The sequence below is a fragment of the Danio aesculapii genome, chromosome 4, assembly GCF_903798145.1.
Source record: "Danio aesculapii chromosome 4, fDanAes4.1, whole genome shotgun sequence".
In the NCBI taxonomy this organism is placed as follows: Eukaryota; Metazoa; Chordata; class Actinopteri; order Cypriniformes; family Danionidae; genus Danio; species Danio aesculapii.
The window spans coordinates 24,817,202-24,841,738 of NC_079438.1; the positions used below are offsets into that span (position 1 = coordinate 24,817,202).

The 24,537-nt window shown below is 42.9% G+C and overlaps 1 protein-coding gene, 13 non-coding genes and 2 pseudogenes across 14 annotated transcripts; 2 read left to right on the top strand and 14 right to left on the bottom strand.

The window, feature by feature from the left end:
- Positions 1-24,537, top strand: part of LOC130222307 (NACHT, LRR and PYD domains-containing protein 12-like) — a 339,313-nt pseudogene that overhangs the window by 129,476 nt on the left and 185,300 nt on the right.
- Positions 1-24,537, bottom strand: part of LOC130222311 (zinc finger protein 850-like) — a 535,728-nt pseudogene that overhangs the window by 111,976 nt on the left and 399,215 nt on the right.
- On the top strand, positions 1,311-3,237 carry LOC130222346 (uncharacterized). The gene is made up of 4 exons (XM_056454932.1): positions 1,311-1,462; positions 1,543-1,746; positions 1,841-2,049; positions 2,130-3,237. Exons 1-4 carry the CDS (start codon positions 1,350-1,352, stop codon positions 2,741-2,743), a joined length of 1,140 nt encoding a protein of 379 aa, XP_056310907.1. The 5' UTR covers positions 1,311-1,349; the 3' UTR covers positions 2,744-3,237.
- On the bottom strand, positions 17,286-17,358 carry trnak-cuu (transfer RNA lysine (anticodon CUU)). The gene has a single exon. It is a non-coding gene; the product is annotated as a tRNA-Lys (tRNA).
- trnan-guu (transfer RNA asparagine (anticodon GUU)) lies at positions 18,653-18,726 on the bottom strand. Its single transcript has one exon. It is a non-coding gene; the product is annotated as a tRNA-Asn (tRNA).
- On the bottom strand, positions 18,835-18,907 carry trnak-cuu (transfer RNA lysine (anticodon CUU)). The gene has a single exon. It is a non-coding gene; the product is annotated as a tRNA-Lys (tRNA).
- On the bottom strand, positions 19,135-19,208 carry trnan-guu (transfer RNA asparagine (anticodon GUU)). The gene has a single exon. It is a non-coding gene; the product is annotated as a tRNA-Asn (tRNA).
- trnak-cuu (transfer RNA lysine (anticodon CUU)) lies at positions 19,306-19,378 on the bottom strand. Its single transcript has one exon. It is a non-coding gene; the product is annotated as a tRNA-Lys (tRNA).
- Positions 20,741-20,814, bottom strand: trnan-guu (transfer RNA asparagine (anticodon GUU)). The gene has a single exon. It is a non-coding gene; the product is annotated as a tRNA-Asn (tRNA).
- Positions 21,223-21,296, bottom strand: trnan-guu (transfer RNA asparagine (anticodon GUU)). Its single transcript has one exon. It is a non-coding gene; the product is annotated as a tRNA-Asn (tRNA).
- Positions 21,394-21,466, bottom strand: trnak-cuu (transfer RNA lysine (anticodon CUU)). The gene has a single exon. It is a non-coding gene; the product is annotated as a tRNA-Lys (tRNA).
- On the bottom strand, positions 22,321-22,394 carry trnan-guu (transfer RNA asparagine (anticodon GUU)). The gene has a single exon. It is a non-coding gene; the product is annotated as a tRNA-Asn (tRNA).
- Positions 23,384-23,457, bottom strand: trnan-guu (transfer RNA asparagine (anticodon GUU)). Its single transcript has one exon. It is a non-coding gene; the product is annotated as a tRNA-Asn (tRNA).
- trnak-cuu (transfer RNA lysine (anticodon CUU)) lies at positions 23,555-23,627 on the bottom strand. The gene has a single exon. It is a non-coding gene; the product is annotated as a tRNA-Lys (tRNA).
- trnas-aga (transfer RNA serine (anticodon AGA)) lies at positions 24,030-24,111 on the bottom strand. Its single transcript has one exon. It is a non-coding gene; the product is annotated as a tRNA-Ser (tRNA).
- On the bottom strand, positions 24,396-24,468 carry trnak-uuu (transfer RNA lysine (anticodon UUU)). Its single transcript has one exon. It is a non-coding gene; the product is annotated as a tRNA-Lys (tRNA).

Here is a 24,537-nt window from a genome sequence, read left to right on the forward strand (position 1 = left end):
GTGCAGAAGGTCCAGTTGAGCCTCCAAATGAGCCCTTATCTGACGAGAGCTCTGGAGAGTACTATCAGAGGTACAGTTTCACATTGGCATTCCCAGAAAATAAATGTACACTGTGGATATGATTTCTCTTTAATGTACACAGTCGTTTTAATCACCTGCTGTTTATTGTTTTTATTTCAGCACTGTTGGACCGAAGTGGACCTCTTCCGTGAGGGTGGAGATGGTCAAAAAAGGTTTATACAATAAGCACTCCATTGACCACCCCCTTCTAGCAGGATTTAATAAGGACCTGCACATTGACCTAGGACATAAAAACAGCAAACAAGTAGTAAGTTAATTAAATGAGTGAAGGTATACATGCAAAAAAAATGTACATGCAGGTCTTGTTTTATGCAGTAGAGTTTATTTAATTGTGAAATGTGTCATTTCAGGTGGAAACAGTGTCCAGGTTCTTACACTACATGGACCCAACTGAGCCAAACCTGATGTTTGTTCGTCAGGTGGAGAAAGTGCGAGAGTACTTTAACATCTTGTCAGATACAAAGCTCTCAAAATGGACAGTGTTCAACTACTGGAAGAGTCTCAAGAGGTCAGTAATGTGGAACAACCACAAGTTTGCCATGTACGTGTTAACTAATAATGTCAGCTGTGCTGTGTTCTGACTGTAACAACCTAATTTTGATCTCTTTTCAAGGTTCATGAAATACATTATTACCTCCACAGACATTCGCCACAACAATCCATCTCTGTTCCAGGACTGTGAGAGTTTTTTGGATGTGCTGTATGAAATAGAGAGTGCTATGTCCAAAAAAGTAAGCATGGAGGTCACAGGGAAAAAATCAGAGCTTGGGAATGGCAAAGAAATTTTGCCAAAGGACTGCCTTGCTGTTTTGGAGACTGCATTCAAAGATTTCCAGGCCGTGATGTGTAAAATGCAGGATCCAGGAGCCATCACAGGGGACTGTTTGACTAAAAATGAACGGCTGCTCGTCCTGTACTACCTGGAGGCTATTATCATTCTGAAGCTACTTCAGCGACCTAGTGTAGTGACACAGATGACTGTAAGTGTTTGTTTTTCCCTCCCTTCTCTTCTTTCGTCCTATGCTTCATCAATGTGCAAAACTGTCTGTGCAGGTTGAGGATTGGGAGGGGAGAAGCCGGATAGAGAATGGTGTCTGTGTTGCAGTGAAGGAGCACAAAGTACCGTTGTCACACGAACAGGAACTTGTAAGTTTATATTGTACTTTAAATCATAACAGCAATAAATATATTGTGGTAAAGTCATACTTATTTTTGACCCTTTCTCTAACTAGCGGTTTGACTTGTACTTCAATGAGGTGCGGCCAGCAATGCTACAAGAAAACCGATCCGGCGACGATGTGGCAGTTGATTCATTTTTTGTGTCAAGCAGTGGGAGATCGATTTATAATCCCTCCAATGACTTAAAAAGACTACATGACAAGTAAGTAACATTACACCTGTCTTTAACTCTACATGTTCATCCATCTTATTTTTGCATTCTTACGATGCCTTGTGTTTCAGATACAGTCTCCCTAGTGTGACCTTTGGTGATGCCCAGAGAGTGTTTGAGGCAGCAGCACAAAACCTGAAGTCAGAAGTGGAGAGAAATGTGTTGGCACGGCTGTTTGGGCAGCCAGAAACAGCTGAAAGGAACAACATGAGGAGAACGTCTTCAGATGCATTTCTCGCTCTTAGTGTGCTGGATCAGCTTGCTGGAAAAACACGGTAAGAATCTAACAACAATGATCCTTATTCTTAAATTTGCAACCCACAGCCTTGTCTTTCCTTCCTTTAATATTTATTTTTTGTAAACTTATAGACAAAGGTCCAGTAGAGCTTCCAGCCAAGAGACAAAGGTGGACGAGGAGACAGCCTACAAAACTCTTGAGCAGTTCTGTCCAGTGACTCTGGAGGGGCCTCCTCCAAAAAGGGCACGCAGGAATGAGCTGTGTGGCTCAGAACATGAGAGGCACTGCTATGACCGCTGGCGTAGTGAGCAGCTCAAGCTGCGTGAACAGCATGCTCTTGGTGAGTATACAGATGATTAATGACACAAACAGTGAAATTGAGTGAGAATAGCCAAATACTGATGTGTTTTGTGTTTCTAGAACATTTTGCTGGACAGCAGCCATCAGAGTCCAAAATAAACCGCTGGATGGACAAACAAGGGTGGATGTCAAATGTCCCACAGGCTTCAGTGGTTCTGAAGCAGTGGAAGCCTGTTGCCAGGTTGGACTCGGTCATCGACAGCAGCTTTGTGCATAAAATGATTTTGTCTCAACGCTGGAAAGGACTGACTGTCAGACCCGTCCCTGACAAGGGTGATGGTGTTTTCACCAAAAAACCCTTTCAAATTGGGGAGGTTGTCTGTGAATACCACGGCCAGCTGGTTAGCCATGAAGATGGGATGGCAATTGTTTCGACCAGCGGCATTAGACCTGGACATTTGTTTTTTTATAAGAACAAGCAACATGAAGCCATGTGCATTGACGCACATGAAGAAAGTTGCCAGTGCCATCCCATGAAGTTCAATTACGGACGCCTGATATGTCACTCCAGCAAAAGAGCCAATATCCGGCCCAGGCTGTATGTCCTTAATGATAGAGACATCATTCTCTTCATTGCTACAAAAGACATTTTGAGTGATGAGGAGTTACTCTATAATTATGGCTCAAAGAGGAGATCTTTTGCCGGGAAAGGGCTGGAATTGGACTGGATGTGAAAGAACATCTTTCCATCCCCCATTCTCACTCACTTCTAACATGTCAAACTCCAAGTTTCCACCTGTGGCCATATTCTCTCCTCTCTCTCTAGACTCTGGACAACCATCACTGCTCTTCTCACCCTGAAGGATTCTTCCTGCAATGTCAAGCACCAACACTTCTCTCTAAATAGAGACTTGGTTGTAATAGGCTGAATGAGTGGGTCTTACAAACCATTCACCTTTACTTCCAGAGAACTGTATTTTCTCTTACTGACTTGTCTTTTTTCACTCTTTTTTTCTCATAAGCTTCCTTTATGCAGTAGTGAGAGTGTGAGTAAGCTACTCCATATTCTCTCCTCTCTCTCTGGATTCTTTGCAACACATGTGGAATTACAGCCTGGTAAGTATGCTGAAGCTGCTCGTAACCCTCCCTCCCACGAACCCTTAGTTTCAACCACAAGAAAAGCCATGGACCTCACTGCCAAGAATTAACCAGGCATGTTAATTCTTCAAGCAAGCTATAGTATATTCATCCAAGGATTCACCACCATTTTTAATTTAAGACTACCTATGTTGTCTCTATGTTGTTTGATTTATTGTTCAGATTTTGTTCATTTGTTTGCACTTGTATGTACTGGAAGTTGTTTATTTTCTTTAGTTTAGTTATTATTTGATACTACTATTATATATAGTCTTCCTCTGTACTGTTATTTCATATTCTTATTAAAAAGTTGCAGAAATGACCCAGTGTCACAAAGTTCTGTTTCAGTGGACTCATATTATGCTTTTTAAACTAAATAAAGGTGCAAACACAGAAACAGTGTTTAGGATATATTTAACAATAATTCTAACTATTTATTTCATTTAAAAACGAGTAATAAAAAAAAAACACTTTATTATTTAATACATAAAAAGATTTTTCAGATAAAGGTTTTTCCACTTCACCTGAAAAGTGTGTGATAGTTTAAATAAATAAGAAAAAAAAAAAGGAAAATGACCAGGAAAAACAACTCAATGATCAAATTCATTGATCAGCCGAGGACAAGAAGGAATCCACAAATATCCACAATATCCTGGAAAAAACACTGAAATAACAGGCTCTGTATGAGAGCTGCTCTTTGAAGAGAATAAGGCAGCTAGCCTAATTCAAAAGAGATAATATACAGTCAAATACAATAAGAATTTATTTTAGCAAAAGAGAAAAAAAAGTCAATCTATTTTGGACAAAATTCAGTGTAAAATGTAAGACATTATTTATAAAGACAGACAGGCCTATATAATTATTTTTAAAGTGTATGAACATGAATGGCAGCTGTTGTTTTTGATCTAACAGCAGCAAAACTGCATGCTTAGTTTGCGTCAGGATGATGATGATACATTTTTTTTTTTTCCTTTTTCAAAACCGTTTAGAACAAAACAGCAATAAAAACAAGCAAACACACAAACAGACATTGTTAAAGGAACATGGAAACAAAAAAGACATACAAGTGTCAAAGGTCACCGAATACAATCTTATTTACATTCATATTAATCGTTAATATGTTGCTATATAAAATTTTGTTAAGGGTTTCGTGTCAAAGATCAACAGGCTCCAAACATATATAAAATAAAAGCACCACAATGAAATTAAAACAATACTTTTCTTCTCAACAATTAACCCCAGTATGCAGACATTTTATAGTCTTGTTGTCTCAAGGTAAATGTCAGTACTTCCATGTCATACACCTCTTTAACAATATCATACCATTCGCCTACAGATGGAGGATCTTCCTTGAGCCATTTCTTTGTAATGGCCTTTTTGCTAGTTGTTAGTAGTGTAATAAGAAGATACACATCATTTTTTGGTATTTCTGCAGAGTAAATTCACAGGTAAAGTTTTAAAATTACATTCAGATTCAATCCTATTATTGCATTTACTCTTTATTTGCCAATAGGTGTGTGTATAATATTACAGTGCCAAACTATGTGGAAATGATCTGCCAATACATTTCCACATTTTCTCCAGCATTCACCATTTTTTGATCTCTAGATTGAAAGCATTTTATTTCAGGTGTCATAAAGAACCTGATTACATTTTTCCAAATAAATTCCCTTCATGAATCTGAATTAATTGTGACCATCTGTGTTTCCCAAATAGTTAATCATTCCTCATTTGTTATTTTTATATTGGCTTCCCTTTCTCATTTCTGCTTTATATACATTGGTGAGTGTTGGGGAACAATAGTCTGTTACGGAGGGGGAAGAGAGGGAAGAAGAGGGAAGAACGGGAGGAGAGGGAAAAAGAGAAGAAAAGGAGGGGAAAAAAGAAAAGAGGAAAAAGAGAAGAAAAAGGGGCGAAAGGAAAATATTTTTTCATTTAGTTTTTAATAATTTATTTACAGGTAAAAAAGTTACTCTGTACTATTAATATTTGATTAATACTACATATTTTATTAGCTTTTTTATTTTAAATATTTGCTTTTAAGTACATTTCTGCTAAGTATTTTGCTAAGTATAGAGAAACTACAAACTAGTTTCTTTATTGAAACATTATTTTCTGAACCATTTCATTTTGTGCCTATTTAATTTTTTGAATTATACTATGGCAAAACACAACCAACTAAAGAAACAAGCAGAGAAACAGTTAAAATGACTAAACATTTATTTAAAATTAGTCATAGCCAATTATTTACATTTACAATATAATAGCTCAACAGCAGTGCAAACAAGTGCAAAAGAAGAGAAAAAAATTACACACATAAATAAAGCAATTTACATAAATAAATGTTTCTTGGAATAAATAAAAATAATACAAAATGTGCAAATAAATTAAACAAAAATAAATAACAACACAAAATGAAATAAGCAAAGATAACTTCAATTGTAAAATAAATGATATAAACAAATAAATTAGAAATTAATTTTTTTTTTTATTATAATTTAAAGTAAAACTACAAGTAAAACAAAAGACCCGTGAAAATATTTAAATGTCAATATTAAAAATAAACACTTCAGGAAGTGCCCACGTCTTCTGGAACATTTTTATAAATTTTCTCCTTTTTTAATTCTTTCCAACCACTGCTCCTTCGGCAATGCCTCTACAGAGTCCAGTCTCCGCTGTTCTGAACTGCCCACATTTCTCACATGTATTATGCTGTGCTTTGCGGGTCAGTTTATGAATGGGAGCGACAGCAGTACCAAGTGTGGATGGAATGGCAGGAGGGGCAGAAGGGAGGCCGAACCCTTCGGTCGGTGGAGCAGAAGCCAGCATAGACCCCTGTGAGGCCACTGGCATCAGCATGACCAGTTCCTGGTGGTGGAGCATGACCAGTCCCTGGTGGTGGAGCAGGAATAAGTTGCCGTTGGGCTTGCTGCATCTGAGCAGGTGGCAAAGCTGGTGGGTCTGACAAAATGGTCCTTTTTCTTTTTAGTTTAGCCTGGCCCACAGTGCTACTGGGCAAGTGGTACTGGTGAGCCGGGCTTGGCTGAGGTGGTGGAGATGGGGGGCTCACATTGGCAGGCAATAAGGGGTCAGCCGCCACAGACAAGCGGCTTGGAAGTTGCAGCCCCTGCATCACAACTGCAGTGTCGTGCTGTTTAACTTTTTTATTATGCCACTGTACCAGGGTGGTGTGACTCACATCCACCAGTTGAAGGTTAGTCTGCTTCATCACTATAGCATTGGCCAGAATGTTGCGCCTGATTTTTCTGTAGTCTGCCAGGATGAGATCCCATTTGGACACTGTGCCGGTCCCCTTCTTTTTGAGTGTTCTATGTATGGCACAGAGCCTGACAAAAATAGTCTCAACCAAGCGACAGCAATCTGGCCACTGTGCAAGTGGAGCAGAGGGGGTCAGGGCATGCCTCTTCAAACTCTCCACTCCTGGGGTAAACTCCTGCCTCTTCTTCGGGGACCTAAACCTCCCAGTGTCCAGCTTTGCTTGATGCCTGGCTGCAAACACCACCCTCTGCTTGTCATAGTCCAGCAGGTTCTGCCAAAGAGCAACAATATTGCTCACCTAGGCAGAAAAAGCAGATAATACATGCTAATGAGAAAGCAAAACGTGCAAAAGGTAAGCAAGTTGACAAGTTAAAGAGTGAACAAAGAGTGGGTTTATATTCCTTACCTGCTGGTTGGTGAGGACAAGGGAGGGCTGATTCCTCAGGTCCACAAGATAATCTGCCAGGCTGTCCACTCTGTCCATACCTGGTACACCTGAGCCATCCACAGCCTAAAAAAATAAAAATAATAATTATAATACACACACACACACACACACATATATATATATATATATATATATATATATATATATATATATATATATATATATATATATATATATATATATATATATATATATATCAAACATAGGCACAAAACATAGATTGTTGATGCGTTAGATGCGTAAACATAGATAGGTTACAAGATATTTACATACACCAGACTCAGATGTCGGAGTGCTTCGCTGCAACATGGAGGCAGCAACCAGGGTGGCAGAGGCATCAGGCTGGGTGGAGGGTTCAGTAGGTTGGGTGGAGTGGGCAACAGGTTGGGAGGAGGCATCAGAAAAGATTATGATTGCAGCAGGTTGGGAGGAGGAAGCATGCTGGATAGAGGAGGCAGGGGGTTGGGTGGAGCGTGCAGCAGCATCCAGGGCAGTGGAGACAGCAGACTGGGTGGAGGCAGAAGCAGGATAGGCAGTGGAGGCAAAAGCCAGGCCAGTGGAGACGGCAGACTGGGTGAAGACAGTAGCAGGATAGGCAGTGGACGCAGCAGCCAGGCTGGTGGAAACAGCAGAGGAGGTGGCAGTCAGAGTGGTGGAGGCTGGAGGATGGATGGAGGAGGTAGTTGCCGGAGCGGTGGAGGCTGGAGGATGGATAGAGGAGTTAGTTGCCAGGGCGGTGGAGGCAGCAAGGTGGATGGAAGAGACAGCAGCTTGGGTCGTGGCAATGGGCTGAGAGGAGGGCAGGAAGTGAGAGGAGATGGAGAAGTTTGGGCCATCTGAGAGACTTGGCACAGTTATATCACATACTTCGTCCTCCCCGAAGCCCTCATCTTCTTCCCCACCTTCATCCACATCCTCCAACATTTCCTCTGTCTCCTCTGAGTCTGGGTTCAATGCCATGGGCTGTCCCCTGGTCTATTCCCTACTTCATTTAAGCAGGCTAGGGTAACCCCTCTGCTAAAGAAACCCAACCTGGATCAAACGCTACTTGAAAACTACCGACCGGTATCCCTGCTTCCATTCATGGCCAAGATTTTGGAGAAAGTAGTGTTCAATCAAGTCCTAGACTTTCTTACTCAAAACAACCTCATGGACAACAAGCAATCTGGCTTTAAGAAAGGCCACTCAACTGAGACTGCCCTGCTCTCGGTCGTGGAGGATCTCAGACTGGCTAAAGCAGACTCTAAATCATCTGTCCTCATCTTGCTGGATTTATCAGCTGCTTTTGACACTGTAAACCACCAGATCCTGCTATCTACGCTTGAGTCACTGGGCGTCACAGGCACTGTTATTCAATGGTTCAGTTCCTACCTCTCGGACAGGTCATTCAGGGTGTCGTGGAGGGGAGAGGTGTCCAACCTACAGCATCTATACACTGGGGTACCTCAGGGCTCTGTGCTTGGGCCACTTCTCTTCTCTATCTACACGGCATCTTTAGGAACAGTCATCCAGAAACATGGTTTTTCCTACCACTGCTATGCTGATGACACCCAGCTATACCTCTCTTTCCACCCTGATGATCCCTCGGTTCCAGCTCGCATTTCAGCCTGCCTGTCAGACATTTCACTCTGGATGAAAGATCATCATCTCCAGCTTAACCTCATGAAAACGGAAATGCTTGAAGTTTCTGCCAACCCGACTCTTCACCATAACTTTTCAATCCAGATGGATGGAGCAACCATCACTGCATCCAAAATGGTAAAAAGCCTTGGAGTTACGATTGATGACCAACTGAACTTCTCTGACCACATTTCTAGAACTGCTCGATCTTGCAGATTCGCACTCTACAACATCAGAAAGGTCCGACCCTTCCTATCTGAACATACAGCTCAACTCATTGTTCAAGCTCTTGTCCTCTCCAAACTGGACTATTGCAACTCTCTGCTAGCCGGGCTACCAGCTAGTTCTATCAAACCTCTTCAGCTGCTTCAGAACGCAGCAGCACGAGTGGTCTTTGATGAACCCAAAAGAGCACGTCACTCCGCTACTCACTCGTTTGCACTGGCTGCCAGTTGCTGCCCGCATCAAATTCAAAGCTCTGATGTTTGCTTACAAAGTGACCTCTAGCTGTGCTCCTTCGTATCTGCTCTCACTTCTGCAGATATATGTGCCCTCCAGAAACTTGCGTTCTGTGAATGAACGTCGCCTCGTTGTTCCATCCCAAAGAGGGAAGAAATCACTTTCCCGAACTCTCACATTCAATCTGCCCAGTTGGTGGAATGAACTCCCTAACTACATCAGAACAGCCGAGTCACTTGCTGTCTTCAAGAAACGACTAAAAACGCAACTGTTTAGTCTCCACTTTCCCTCCTAATCTGCAATTGCCTCTCTGGCTATACCACTAACTGTGCCCTCTTTCTCTCTCTCTCTCTCTCTCTCTCTCTCTCTCTCTCTCTCAAAAAAAAAAAATTTCTACTAATGTTTTGCTTCTTAGACTTTTACACACCTGAAACTTGTCTATAGCGCTTGTTCACTGCTGCTCTTATAGTTGTGTAAATTGCTTCCTTGTCCTCATTTGTAAGTCGCTTTGGATAAAAGCGTCTGCTAAATGACTAAATGTAAATGTCTAAATGTAAATGTCCAGTCTGACTCAGGAAGTAGTAAACACCAAGCAGCTCTCCTACAAATGGAGAACAAAAAGACACAGACATATACGACTTATCATATTTAAAGCATTCCATAATAATACTACAAAGACTTTCAATAATATCTAGACTTCTGTATTTTCCACTCAACGCATGGTTGGCTTTGGTGATGCAAATAATAAAAAAATAAATAACAATGAACACCCCCAAACCAAAAGTATTATGCACATAGTTAAGTGTCGGACATACAGGTGTATTGGGCAGGAGGCCTGAATGGTGGTATAAAAGTCCGACCGAACACCTTCAGGCTGTTGGTGTTGACAGAGTGGGCCATATCCCCGGAGTATGTGAGAAGGGATGCTGGCTCGCTGGTCACAGCCGCAGTCCCTCGATCCTGGTTCCACCTGTTCAGGCCTTCCAGAAGGTCTAGTTGAAAATTCAGTGCATTGGCACTGGTTCCTAGCAGAAAAAAGCAAATTAATAAAAAGGCACACTTTTATACATTTTAAAAATTATTTAAAAGTTCACACATGTGAGATACCAACCTGGAATGAACCTGTTCAGGTGGCAGTGAAAAGACTCTTGGGATGTGGACCCTCTAGCACACCGATTTTGTCAGGATGACCCCAGACTTTGTGGTGGTGCCTACCTCTTTATAGAGTGGCACTCCAGGCACATCCTGGATGCATCTGACATGACGTTTTTGAACACGCCAGATGTGCTCCATGCGCACCTCATCCATTAAGGGCACACCCATAAGGTCCCTCCCATTTGCTCCCCCGAGTTCCTGCAGCAGCCTCTCAATCAGGCATATGGTGTCTTCCTCGCCACGTGTCCTCCTGCGGCAGTAACGGCTAAGATCCTTTTTGGTGATGCTTCTGTCCACCAAACAGACAGGCATCCCATAAAGGTGGGGTATAGCGGATGGGCATCAGTGGTGCAGCCCACAGCCAGCCACCTCATAAAATGCCATATGTCCAGCCTTATGTAAAGATCTGGCCATTCTCCAAACCTATTCTGCAACTTACTGGTCGCTCCCTCATTTATGCAGCAGCCACAGTCCACATGGCGGTACCGCTCCATGACACCAGCCACCATTCTGTTCAGCCCTGGCCCCTCTTGCACTGTCAGGACACTGGTCAGAATCTGGCCAATCTCATTACTAATGGAGGTCACCCAGAGTGCTGTCCCACGTCCATGACCAGCCAACTTCTTTGTGATCTGGAATTTATAAATGTAGCAAAGCATTTATGTTCGAATTTTATCACAGCCATCAATAATAATATGGCAATAATATAGAATTTTGAGAGTCAGTGATGCATTACCTGTTTGGTAGAATCCATCTTTAATATAGTCCCAAAGATGGATGTGATGCTGGCCTTAATGTGGTCTAGCCTGGAGAGGATGTCCTTGCCATACACTGAGAGTAGCCAACGACTGGTGGGGATGTCGTTGGGCTCTGGAGGCTCCTGGCAGGCCACGGGAAAAAGGCTGGGTCGATCAACAAAGTCAGCACACTCTCCAAGATAGTGTGCCAACCTCTTCAGCCATTTCTCCCCATGGTTTTCTCTCAGCTGCTTCACCAGTCGAGCCGGACTGTTGCCCAATGTCCTGTCCCGGAGCAACCTAATAACAAGGATGTCACAGGCATACCTGAAATGCGCATTGTTGTTGTAATTAATTGCAGGTAATTATTGGAGGGTCAGTGGTTTGGGTCTACATAACTACCACATTTTCTACTCTGCTATACCTACTTGCAGGTCAGAATCAGTCTGAACATTTTCTGGTGTGGCAGGTCAAGCTGGTCGCGGACAATCTGACTTGTTGACAGATAGTTCAGAAAACACATAGTGCACCTGAGTGTCTCAGTCAACATCAGGTAGTATCTGTCAATGTCCAGGACCTTTCGAGCCCTCTTGTGGACACCATAACCTGTCAGATTCTTGCCACAAGTTGGGCAGGAGAACCTCACCTTCCACAGGTGGTAGGGCATCCACACCATTAACCTGCAGGACTATGCTAGAAACATTCTGAAGCTAGTGGTATGTACATCCTGTCAAAAACATACTAAAAGGTTTTAAGCAAGCATTAATTACACAGAAAATATTCACCATTGACAAACTTAGAGGGGGCCTTAGGAAAGACCATGGCACTGAAGCCTCAGACTGTGCACCAGTGGTGCCAGGAGCAGTGTTTGAAGCCTCAGACTGTGGGCCAGTGGCGCCATAAGCTGTGTCTGAAGCCTCAGACTGTGGTGGTGCAGCGGGAGACTGGGTGGAAGTGGCAGGCTGCAAAAAAAAAAAAAAAAAAAGATGTAGTGAAAAAGCATAACAGCAATAATAAAAAAATATATTTGTTGCATTATCATTAATGCCTTTTTTTAGTATATCACCTTAGTGGTGTGAAATACACAATTGCAGGTCCTGGATCCCCCAAAGAGGGTGGTCTGTCCGCGGGCATGCATGGGACATTTCTCAATCTGAAAAGATAGATTTGAGGATCTGAGGATTCTTTCTAACCTCTGTGTTTTGCTTTGAATACTTTAATTAATCATATCATTATTTAGAAACATTCTTCATGTAATTTAATCACATATTTATTGTTTTTGACATTGTGTACTTATTTTTCTATTCCATGGTTATTTATTTTCATGATTAGGAGATAAGAGTTTTTAACGTCAAAGCACTGATATTGTTTGCACCATTGCCAACCAATCTGCATACTACATATAATGTCATGAAGTATAAGTAATTTTGCCTTACCTTCTGATAAATGTCATACCACTTCCTCCGTCTTGGAGCTGGTCGATTGCCTGCTCCAGAAGGCCAAACACCAGAGCTGGCAAAGACTCTCAACCTGGCCATCCACTACCGATCACCCATGGCCTTGTGGCTTTTTGGCTTAGTGCTCATCTGAACATAAAATGTAAATAAAACTTAACAAGTGCATTATTTACAATACTGTAGCCTGTTGCCTGAAACAAACGAAAGAAAGATCACATTTCCCAGGTAATTTCTCTGCTATGGTAAAGGGATAGTACTAAAAACATATTAATTAATAGAAACATGAAATAATTAATAGATTAATAGAAACACCCGTTTGCACTGGCTGCCAGTTGCTGCCCGCATCAAATACAAAGCTCTGATGTTTGCTTACAAAGTGACCTCTAGCTGTGCTCCTTCGTATCTGCTCTCACTTCTGTAGATATATGTGCCCTCCAGAAACTTGCGTTCTGTGAATGAACGTCGCCTCGTTGTTCCATCCCAAAGAGGGAAGAAATCACTTTACCGAACTCTCACATTCAATCTGCCCAGTTGGTGGAATGAACTCCCCAACTACATCAGAACAGCAGAGTCACTTGCTGTCTTCAAGAAACGACTAAAAACGCAACTGTTAGTCTCCACTTTCCTTCCTAATCTGCAACTGCCTCTCTGGCTATACCACTAACTGTGCCCTCTCTCTCTCTCTCTCTCTCTCTCTCTCTCTCTCTCTCTCCTCTCTCTCTCTCTCTCTCTCTCTCTCTCTCTCTCTCTCAAAAAAAAAAAAAAAAATGTACTAATGCTTTGCTTCTTAGACTTTACACACCTGAAACTTGTCTATAGCACTTGTTCACTGCTGCTCTTATAGTTGTGTAAATTGCTTCCTTGTCCTCATTTGTAAGTCGCTTTGGATAAAAGCGTCTGCTAAATGACTAAATGTAAATGTAAATGTAAATATATAATTAATTATGGTGGCTTGAAAAGCCAGCATACTGTTATCTATCTTAAACTTCTTCTTCTTCTTCTTCTTCTTCTGAGACTAATTTCTAAGTGTATCTCCTCCTAGGCCTTTCAAGCTACATACTTCAAACTTTCGTCAAACCTTCAAACTGGTCTGACTCGGGTTGCTATATCTTTTCTAACTGATCCGACTTTGGGTTTTCCGAAAAACGACCCAGAAAAATCCCAAAAGTCCCATTGACTTAACATTGGGTCAAACTTTGTGAGCTCATAACTCTGCATCAGACTGTCCTACAGACTTCTAACTGGACTCATTTAACTCAGTCTAGCCAGCAGCAAATAACTGATGACTTCTTAACTTACTAGCCACTCCCTAGCAACCACTTACAGCACCCTAGCAACTGTCCCATAGACTTCCATTGTAAAAGACTGTCATTGACTTAACATTGGATCAACCTTTGTGAGCTCAAAACTCTGCATCAGACTGTCCTACAGACTAGAGTTTGGCCTCATTCAACTCAGTCTAGCCAGCAGCCAATCACTGATTACCTTTAAACTTACTAGCCACTCCCTAGCAACCAATTTCAGCACCCTAGCAACTGTCCCAAAGACTGTGACTAGCTATTCTAACACATGCTAACAGTTTAAACTTCCTACTGACATGCTAATCTTGCTAGAAAGGTGCTAGCAACACGATAGTGACATGCTAGTCATGCTTGTAACATGCTAATTCATGCTAACAACATGCTAATTCATGCTAGAAACAAGCTGATTCATGCTAGAATCATGCTAGTAACATACTAATATCATGCTAGTTACATGCTAATATCATGCTAGTTACATGCTAGAATCATGCTAGAAACATGCTAATTCATGCTAGAAACATGCTAGTAACATGCTAATTCATGCTAGAATCATGCTAGTAACATGCTAATTCATGCTAGAATCATGCTAATAACATGCTAATTCATGCTAGAAACATGCTAGTAACATGCTAATTAATGCTAGAATCATGCTAGTAACATGCTAATTCATGCTAGAATCATGCTAGTAACATGCTAATTCATGCTAGAAACATGCTAGTAACATGCTAATTCATGCTAGAATCATGCTAGTTACATGCTAATTCATGCTAGAATCATGCTAGTAACATGCTAATTCATGCTAGAAACATGCTAGTAACATGCTAGAATCATGCTAGAATCATGCTAGAAACATGCTAATTAATGCTAACAACATGCTAATTCATGCTAGAAACATGCTAGTAACATGCTAATTCATGCTAGAATCATGCTAGTAACATGCTAATTCATGCTAGAATCATGCTAACAACATGCTAATTCAAGCTAGAAACATGCTAGTAACATGCTAATTCATGCTAGAATCATGCTAGTAACATGCTAATTCATGCTAGAACCATGCTAGTAACATGCTAATTCATGCTAGAAACATGCTAGTAACATGCTAATTCATGCTAGAAACATGCTAGTAACATGCTAATTCATGCTAGAATCATGCTAATAACATGCTAATTCATGCTAGAATCATGCTATTTCATGCTAGAAACATGCTAACATTATGCTAATTCTTGCTAGAATCATGCTAGTAACATGCTAATTCATGCTAGAAACATGCTAGTAACATGCTATTTCATGCTAGAATCATGCTAGTAACAAGGTAATTCATGCTAGAATAATGCTAGTAACATGCTAATTCATGCTAGAAACATGCTAATTTATGCTAGCAACTGCCTAGCAACCACTCATAATACTTTAGCAACTGCCTAGCAACAACCTAGCAACGCCTTAGCAACCACTCAGAACACCCTAGCAACCACCTAGCAACACCTTAACAATGACCTAGAATACCATAGCAACCGCCTAGCAACAACTTAGCAACCACCTAGCAACACCTTAGCAACCACCTTGCAACACCTTAGCAACAACCTAGCAACACCTTAGCAAGCACTTAGAACAACCTAGCAACTGCCTACCAAGAAACATGCCAATCTATACTAGAAACATGCTAACATAAATGTACTTATCTATGCCGACTGTTTCAAACTTCATAAAAACTGCTTCAGTTATTTACACTTTAAAACGACTTCAAACTTTTAGACTCGGCTTTTCAAGCCACCATAAAGTTTGTCCTCAAACTTTAATATCTAGTTGATAATGTTATCAGATGGGTAATTATAACACGATAACACAATAGTAAACATTATAATAAACATTTAGGTTCAAAAGACAGACATTTTTATTATTCACTGTAGAATGACCGTAACACATTAGTTATAAATAACTATAATTCATATAGCTAATTATCATTTAGTAGCATTATCATTTATGGGTACACCATTGTAGTAACAGTTATAAATCATACAAACATAATAAACATTTAGCAACAAAAGGCAGGCAATTACAGCTTTTAATTTATTCTTACAATTCATTTAGCTAATGAATATTTAGCAGAAAAAGCCTATATTTTTGTGTAAACTTTATTTTGACGCGTCGAGAAACGTTTTGATAAACACATCCAAACAACTGTATATACAGTATATATGCATGTATATATAGATACAGTTAATAATTTAAAGACACGTTCGAACAAAATCAATGATTTCTGCAACTGTATCAAAAGTATGTAATGTTAAACAGTTTGCGGGGTCGTGACCTTTGACACCATGCACGTGAATTTAGGGTGACTTTTGTTAAAGTTCTTGTCATAAAATTATAAATCAGCATTAGGAGGCCAAGACTGACATAACAAAAGACTACAATCGACAAAACAACTTCTATCAGTAGATATAGACGTTGACAAAAATAACTTACCTTGATCGGTTATATGATGATGTGCATATAATCATTTGCACGCGACGCGATTGGCTCTCATCCATTCTCACAATGGAGAGCGAGAGCAGCGATTGGCTCCCATCCATTCTCACAATGGAGAGCGAGCGCAACGATTGGACGAGGAGGGAGACCGAGACAGACGATCCTGATCCAGGTAGCGCCACAGAGACTCAGACTAATCAATCCAACTGTGGTAGAAACGCTGAACTTTGTCATGATAGGTATCCAGGTAAATCCAAATAAAAGCTGCCGAAAAGAGAGAGAGAGAAAGGTAACAGAAACATGCAGCTCAAACCCACAACCCTGAGATTAAGAGTCTCGTGCTCTACCGACTGAGCTAGCCAGGCTTCTAATAAGCTCATTCTAGTCACTGTTTTGATCAATACCTTCCCTACCTGTGTAGAGTTTGATGCTGTTTTTAAGTCAACTGGAATCAGTAACTTGGCCGATACAGGCACTGGACAACAAACTTCTGCTGAATCCTGATGTCAACTTGTAACGCTACACAGCACGTGGCCCAGGATCATTGCCCAGTGCACGTGTTAGCAGTTGCAAGGCAGAGAAAAGATTAGTTCGTCCCGGGGTGGGCTCTAACCACCAACATTTCAGTTAACAGCCGATCGCGCTAACTGATTGCGCCACAGAGACTCAGACTAACTAATCCAACTGTGGTATAAACGCTGAACTTTGTCTCGATAGGTATGCTCAATGAATCCAAATGAAAGCTGCCGAAAAAGAGAGAAAGGTAACAGAAACACCCAACTTGGGGCTCAAAACCACAAGCCTGAGATTAAGAGTCTCATGCGCTACAAACTGAGCTAGCCAGGCTTGAGAGATGCTCATGCAAGAGAAAGTCACTTGATGCTGATTTTAAGTCAACTGGAATCAGTAACTTGGTCTATCTAGGCACTGGACAACAAAAATCTGCTAAATCCTGATGTCATCTTGTAACGCCAGACAGCACGTGGCCCAGGATCATTGCCCGGTGCACGTGTTAGCAGTTGCAAGGCAGAGAAAAGCTTAATTCGTCCCTGAGTGGGCTTGAACCACCAACCTTTCGGTTAACAGCCGAACGCGCTAACCAATTGCGGCACAGAGACTTCAGAGCAGCACAACTGTAGTAGAAATGCTGAACTTTGTCTCAATAGGTATGCTCGAAGAATCCAATTGAAAGCTGCCGAAAAGAGAGAGAAAAACGCCCAACGTAGGGCTCGAACCCACGACCCTGAGATTAAGAGTCTCATGCTCTACCGACTGAGCTAGCCAGGCTTCTGATGCGTTTATTCTAGTCACTGTTTTGATCAATACCTTCCCTACCTGTGTAAAGTTTGATGCTGATTTTAAGTCAACTGGAATAAGTAACTTGGCCGATCCAGGCACTGGACAACAAACTTCTGCTAAATCCTGATGTCATCTTGTAACGCCAGACAGCACGTGGCCCAGGATCATTGCCCGGTGCACGTGTTAGCAGTTGCAAGGCAGCAAAAGCATTCGTCCTTCCCTGGGTGGGCTCGAACCACCAAGCTTTGGGTTAACAGCCGAACATGCTAACCGATTGCCCCACTGAGACTCAGACACCAAACCGACTGTTGTAGAAAACCTGAACTTTGTCTCACTTGGTCTGCAGGATGAATCCAAATGAAAGCTGCCGAAAAGAGAGAGAAAGGTAACAGAAACAGCCAACGTAGGGCTCAAACCCACGTCACTGAGATTAAGTGTCTCATGCTCTCCCGTCTGAGCTAGCCAAGCTTGTGAGACACTCATTCTAGTCACTGTTTTTATCAATACCTTCCCTACCTGTGTAAAGTTTGATGCTGATTTTAAGTCAACTGGAATAAGTAAATTGGCCAATAGAGGCACTGGACAAAAAACTTCTGCTAAATCCTGATGTCATCTTGTAACGCCAGACAGGGCTTGTGAGATGCTCATTCAAGAGAAAGTCACTGTTTTGATCAATACCTTCCCTACCTGTGTAAAGTTTAATGTTTTTAATGTTATCTTGTAACGCCAGACAGCACGTGGCCCAGGATCATTGCCCGGTGCACGTGTTAGCAGTTGCAAGGCAGCAAAACCCTTCGTTCGTCCCTGGATGGGCTCAAAGCAACAACCTTTTGGTTAACAGCCGAACGCACTAACCGATTGTGCCACAGAGACTCAGACTAAATATACCAACTGTGGTAGAAACCAGAACTTTGTCTCACTTGGTCTGCTGGATGTACCCAAATGAAAGCTGCCGAAAAGAGAGAGAGAAAGGTAACAGAAACACCCAACGTGAGGCTTGAACTAACGTCACTGAGATTAAGTGTCTCATGCTCTCCCGACTGAGCTAGCCGGGCTAGTGAGAAACTCATTTTAGTCACTGTTTTGATCAATACCTTCCCTACCTGTGTAAAGATTGACGCAGATTTTAAGTCAACTGGAATAAGTAACGTGGCCGATCCAGGCACTGGACAACAAACTTCTGCTAAATCCTGATGTCATCTTGTAACGCCAGACAGCACGTGCCCCAGGATCTATGCCCAGTGCAGGTGTTAGCAGTTGCTAGGCAGAGAAAGGCTTAAATCTTCCCTGGGTGGGCTCGAACCACCAACCTTTCGGTTAACAGCCGAACGCGCTAACCAATTGCGCCACAGAGACTTCGAGAGCAACCCAGCTGTAGTAGAAATGCTGAACTTTGTCTCAATAGGTATGCTCGAAGAATCCAATTGAAAGCTGCCGAAAAGAGAAAGAGAAAGGTAACAGAAACGCCCAACGTGGGGCTCGAACCCACGACCCTGAGATTAAGCGTCTCATGCTCTACCGACTGAGCTAGCCGGGCTTCCGATACATTTATTCTAGTCACTGTTTTGATCAATACCTTCCCTACCTGTGTAAAGTTTGATGCTGATTTTAAGTCAACTGGAATAAGTAACTTGGCCGATCCAGGCACTGGACAACAAACTTCTGCTAAATCCTGATGTCATCTTGTAACGCCAGACAGCACGTGGCCCAGGATCATTGACCGGTGCACGTGTTAGCAGTTGCAAGGCAGAGAAAAGCTTAATTCGTCCCTGGGTGGACTCGAACCACCAACCTTTCGGTTAACAGCCAAACGCGCTAACCAATTGCGCCACAGAGACTTCGAGAGCATCCCAGCTGTAGTAGAAATGCTGAACTTTGTCTCAATAGGTATGCTCGAAGAATCCAATTGAAAGCTGCCGAAAAGAGAGAGAAAAACGCCCAACGTGGGGCTCGAACCCACGACCCTGAGATTAAGAGTCTCATGCTCTACCGACTGAGCTAGCCGGGTTTCTGATGCATTCATTCTAGTCACTGTTTTGATCAATACCTTCCCTACCTGTGTAAAGTTTGATGCTGATTTTAAGTCAACTGGAATAAGTAACTTGGCCGATCCAGGCACTGGACAACAAACTTCTGCTAAATCCTGATGTCATCTTGTAACGCCAGACAGCACGTGGCCCAGGATCATTGCCCGGTGCACGTGTTAGCAGTTGCAAGGCAGCAAAAGCATTTGTCTTTCCATGGGTGGGCTCGAACCACCAAGCTTTGGGTTAACAGCCGAACATGCTAACCGATTGCCCCACTGAGACTCAGACACCAAATCGACTGTTGTAGAAAACCTGAACTTTGTCTCACTTGGTCTGCAGGATGAATCCAAATGAAAGCTGCCGAAAAGAGAGAGAAAGGTAACAGAAACAGCCAACGTAGGGCTCAAACCCACGTCACTGAGATTAAGTGTCTCATGCTCTCCCGTCTGAGCTAGCCGAGCTTGTGAGACACTCATTCTAGTCACTGTTTTTATCAATACCTTCCCTACCTGTGTAAAGTTTGATGCTGATTTTAAGTCAACTGGAATAAGTAAATTGGCCAATAGAGGCACTGGCCAAAAAACTTCTGCTAAATCCTGATGTCATCTTGTAACGCCAGACAGGGCTTGTGAGATGCTCATTCAAGAGAAAGTCACTGTTTTGATCAATACCTTCCCTACCTGTGTAAAGTTTAATGTTTTTTTCAAGTCAACTGGAATAAAAAAAATTGGCCAATCCAGGCTCTGGACAACAAACTTCTGCTAAATCCTGATGTTATCTTGTAACGCCAGACAGCACGTGGCCCAGGATCATTGCCCGGTGCACGTGTTAGCAGTTGCAAGGCAGCAAAAGCCTTCGTTCGTCCCTGGATGGGCTCAAAGCAACAACCTTTTGGTTAACAGCCGAACGCACTAACCGATTGTGCCACAGAGACTCAGACTAAATGTGCCAAATGTGGTAGAAACCAGAACTCTGTCTCACTTGGTCTGCTGGATGAACCCAAATGAAAGCTGCCGAAAAGAGAGAGAGAAAGGTAACAGAAACACCCAACGTGAGGCTTGAACTAACGTCACTGAGATTAAGTGTCTTATGCTCACCCGACTGAGCTAGCCGGGCTAGTGAGAAACTCATTCTAGTCACTGTTTTTATCAATACCTTCCCTACCTGTGTAAAGTTTGATGCCGATTTTAAGTCAACTGGAATAAATAACTTGGCCGATCCAGGCACTGAACAACAAACTTCTGCTAAATCCTGATGTCATCTTGTAACACCAGACAGCACGTGCCCCAGGATCTATGCCCAGTACAGGTGTTAGCAGTTGCTAGGCAGAGAAAGGCTTAAATCTTCCCTGGGTGGGCTCGAACCACCAACCTTTCGGTTAACAGCCGAACGCGCTAACCAATTGCGCCACAGAGACTTCGAGAGCAACCCAGCTGTAGTAGAAATGCTGAACTTTGTCTCAATAGGTATGCTCGAAGAATCCAATTGAAAGCTGCCGAAAAGAGAGAGAGAAAGGTAACAGAAACGCCCAACGTGGGGCTCGAACCCACGACCCTAAGATTAAGAGTCTCATGCTCTACCGACTGAGCTAGCCGGGTTTCCGATACATTTATTCTAGTCACTGTTTTGATCAATACCTTCCCTACCTGTGTAAAGTTTGATGCTGATTTTAAGTCAACTGGAATAAGTAACTTGGCCGATCCAGGCACTGGACAACAAACTTCTGCTAAATCCTGATGTCATCTTGTAACGCCAGACAGCACGTGGCCCAGGATCATTGCCCGGTGCAAGTGTTAGCAGTTGCAAGGCAGAGAAAAGCTTAATTCGTCCCTGGGTGGACTCGAACCACCAACCTTTCGGTTAACAGCCGAACGCGCTAACCAATTGCGCCACAGAGACTTCGAGAGCAACACAACTGTAGTAGAAATCCTGAACTTTGTCTCAATAGGTATGCTCGAAGAATCCAATTGAAAGCTGCCAAAAAGAGAGAGAAAAACGCCCAACATGGGGCTCGAACCCACGACCCTGAGATTAAGAGTCTCATGCTCTACCGACTGAGCTAGCCGGGCTTCTGATGCATTTATTCTAGTCACTGTTTTTATCAATACCTTCCCTACCTGTGTAAAGTTTGATGCTGATTTTAAGTCAACTGGAATAAGTAAATTGGCCAATAGAGGCACTGGACAAAAAACTTCTGCTAAATCCTGATGTCATCTTGTAACGCCAGACAGGGCTTGTGAGATGCTCATTCAAGAGAAAGTCACTGTTTTGATCAATACCTTCCCTACCTGTGTAAAGTTTAATGTTTTTTTCAAGTCAACTGGAATAAAAAAAATTGGCCAATCCAGGCACTGGACAACAAACTTCTGCTAAATCCTGATGTTATCTTGTAACGCCAGACAGCACGTGGCCCAGGATCATTGCCCGGTGCACGTGTTAGCAGTTGCAAGGCAGCAAAAGCCTTCGTTCGTCCCTGGATGGGCTCAAAGCAACAACCTTTTGGTTAACAGCCGAACGCACTAACCGATTGTGCCACAGAGACTCAGACTAAATGTACCAAATGTGGTAGAAACCAGAACTCTGTCTCACTTGGTCTGCTGGATGAACCCAAATGAAAGCTGCCGAAAAGAGAGAGAGAAAGGTAACAGAAACACCCAACGTGAGGCTTGAACTAACGTCACTGAGATTAAGTGTCTTATGCTCACCCGACTGAGCTAGCCGGGCTAGTGAGAAACTCATTCTAGTCACTGTTTTTATCAATACCTTCCCTACCTGTGTAAAGTTTGATGCCGATTTTAAGTCAACTGGAATAAGTAACTGGGCCGATCCAGGCACTGGACAACAAACTTGCCCCACAGCACGTGCCCCAGGATATATGCCCAGTACAGGTGTTAGCAGTTGCTAGGCAGAGAAAGGCTTAAATCGTCCCTGGGTGGGCTCGAACCACCAACCTTTCGGTTAACAGCCGAACGCGCTAACCAATTGCGCCACAGAGACTTCGAGAGCAACCCAGCTGTAGTAGAAATGCTGAACTTTGTCTCAATAGGTATGCTCGAAGAATCCAATTGAAAGCTGCCGAAAAGAGAGAGAGAAAGGTAACAGAAACAGCCAACGTAGGGCTCAAACCCACGTCACTGAGATTAAGTGTCTCATGCTCTCCCGTCTGAGCTAGCCGAGCTTGTGAGACACTCATTCTAGTCACTGTTTTTATCAATACCTTCCCTACCTGTGTAAAGTTTGATGCTGATTTTAAGTCAACTGGAATAAGTAAATTGGCCAATAGAGGCACTGGACAAAAAACTTCTGCTAAATCCTGATGTCATCTTGTAACGCCAGACAGGGCTTGTGAGATGCTCATTCAAGAGAAAGTCACTGTTTTGATCAATACCTTCCCTACCTGTGTAAAGTTTAATGTTTTTAATGTTATCTTGTAACGCCAGACAGCACGTGGCCCAGGATCATTGCCCGGTGCACGTGTTAGCAGTTGCAAGGCAGCAAAACCCTTCGTTCGTCCCTGGATGGGCTCAAAGCAACAACCTTTTGGTTAACAGCCAATCGCACTAACCGATTGTGCCACAGAGACCCAGACTATATATACCAACTGTGGTAGAAACCAGAACTTTGTCTCACTTGGTCTGCTGGATGAACCCAATTGAAAGCTGCCGAAAAGAGAGAGAGAAAGGTAACAGAAACACCCAACGTGAGGCTTGAACTAACGTCACTGAGATTAAGTGTCTCATGCTCACCCGACTGAGCTAGCCGGGCTAGTGAGAAACTCATTCTAGTTTTGATCAATACCTTCCCTACCTGTGTAAAGTTTGATGCCGATTTTAAGTCAACTGGAATAAGTAACTTGGCCGATCCAGGCACTGGACAACAAACTTCTGGTAAATCCTGATGTCATCTTGTAACGCCAGACAGCACGTGCCCCAGGATCTATGCCCAGTGCACGTGTTAGCAGTTGCAAGGCAGAGAAAAGCTTAATTCGTCCCTGGGTGGGCTCGAACCACCAACCTTTCGGTTAACAACCGAACGCGCTAACCAATTGCGCCACAGAGACTTCAAGAGCAACACAACTGTAGTAGAAATGCTAAACTTTGTCTCACTAGGTATGCTCGAAGAATCCAATTGAAAGCTGCCGAAAAGAGAGAGAAAAACGCCCAACGTGGGGCTCGAACCCACGACCCTGAGATTAAGAGTCTCATGCTCTACCGACTGAGCTAGCCGGGCTTCTCATGCGTTCATTCTAGTCACTGTTTTGATCAATACCTTCCCTACCTGTGTAAAGTTTGATGCTGATTTTAAGTCAACTGGAATAAGTAACTTGGCCGGTCCAGGCACTGGACAACAAACTTCTGCTAAATCCTGATGTCATCTTGTAACGCCAGACAGCACGTGGCCCAGGATCATTGCCCGGTGCACGTGTTAGCAGTTGCAAGGCAGCAAAAGCCTTCGTTCGTCCCTGGATGGGCTCAAAGCAACAACCTTTTGGTTAACAGCCAAACGCACTAACCGATTGTGCCACAGAGACCCAGACTATATATACCAACTGTGGTAGAAACGCTGAACTTTGTCTCACTTGGTCTGCTGGATGAAAAAGAGAACAACAACATAAGTGGACGTGCAAAACAACGTAGTCGGCAGGATTCGAACCTGCGCGGGGAAACCCCAATGGATTTCTAGTCCATCGCCTTAACCACTCGGCCACGACTACAGACGTTGGCTTTCTCTCTCCTGCTGAGGTGGCAACCAAGCACAGGGTCAACAGGGGTAGAGGAAGGTGCACTAGCTCTAGTGCAACTTTTCCGTACAATCTCTGGGAAGCAGGGACAGCATAGCTCTCTAATCTAACAAACTCAGCTAACTTCATGGGCACTCTTTCCACACAAGCTGATGATCTGAATTCAGAGCAACGTGCTCTCGCAGGCCACACCACAATGGACAGCCACCAAGTGATATGAAAAGAACAACGAGGTCTCTGACAAACACACAGGTCTTCGCCCGAACAGGGACTTGAACCCTGGACCCTCAGATTAAAAGTCTGATGCTCTACCGACTGAGCTATCCGGGCTCCTGTCTGCTGAGGCACCTGTTTGCGGAGTTGGACCTCTGCAAGCCCCTTGCCGACTAACAACACTTT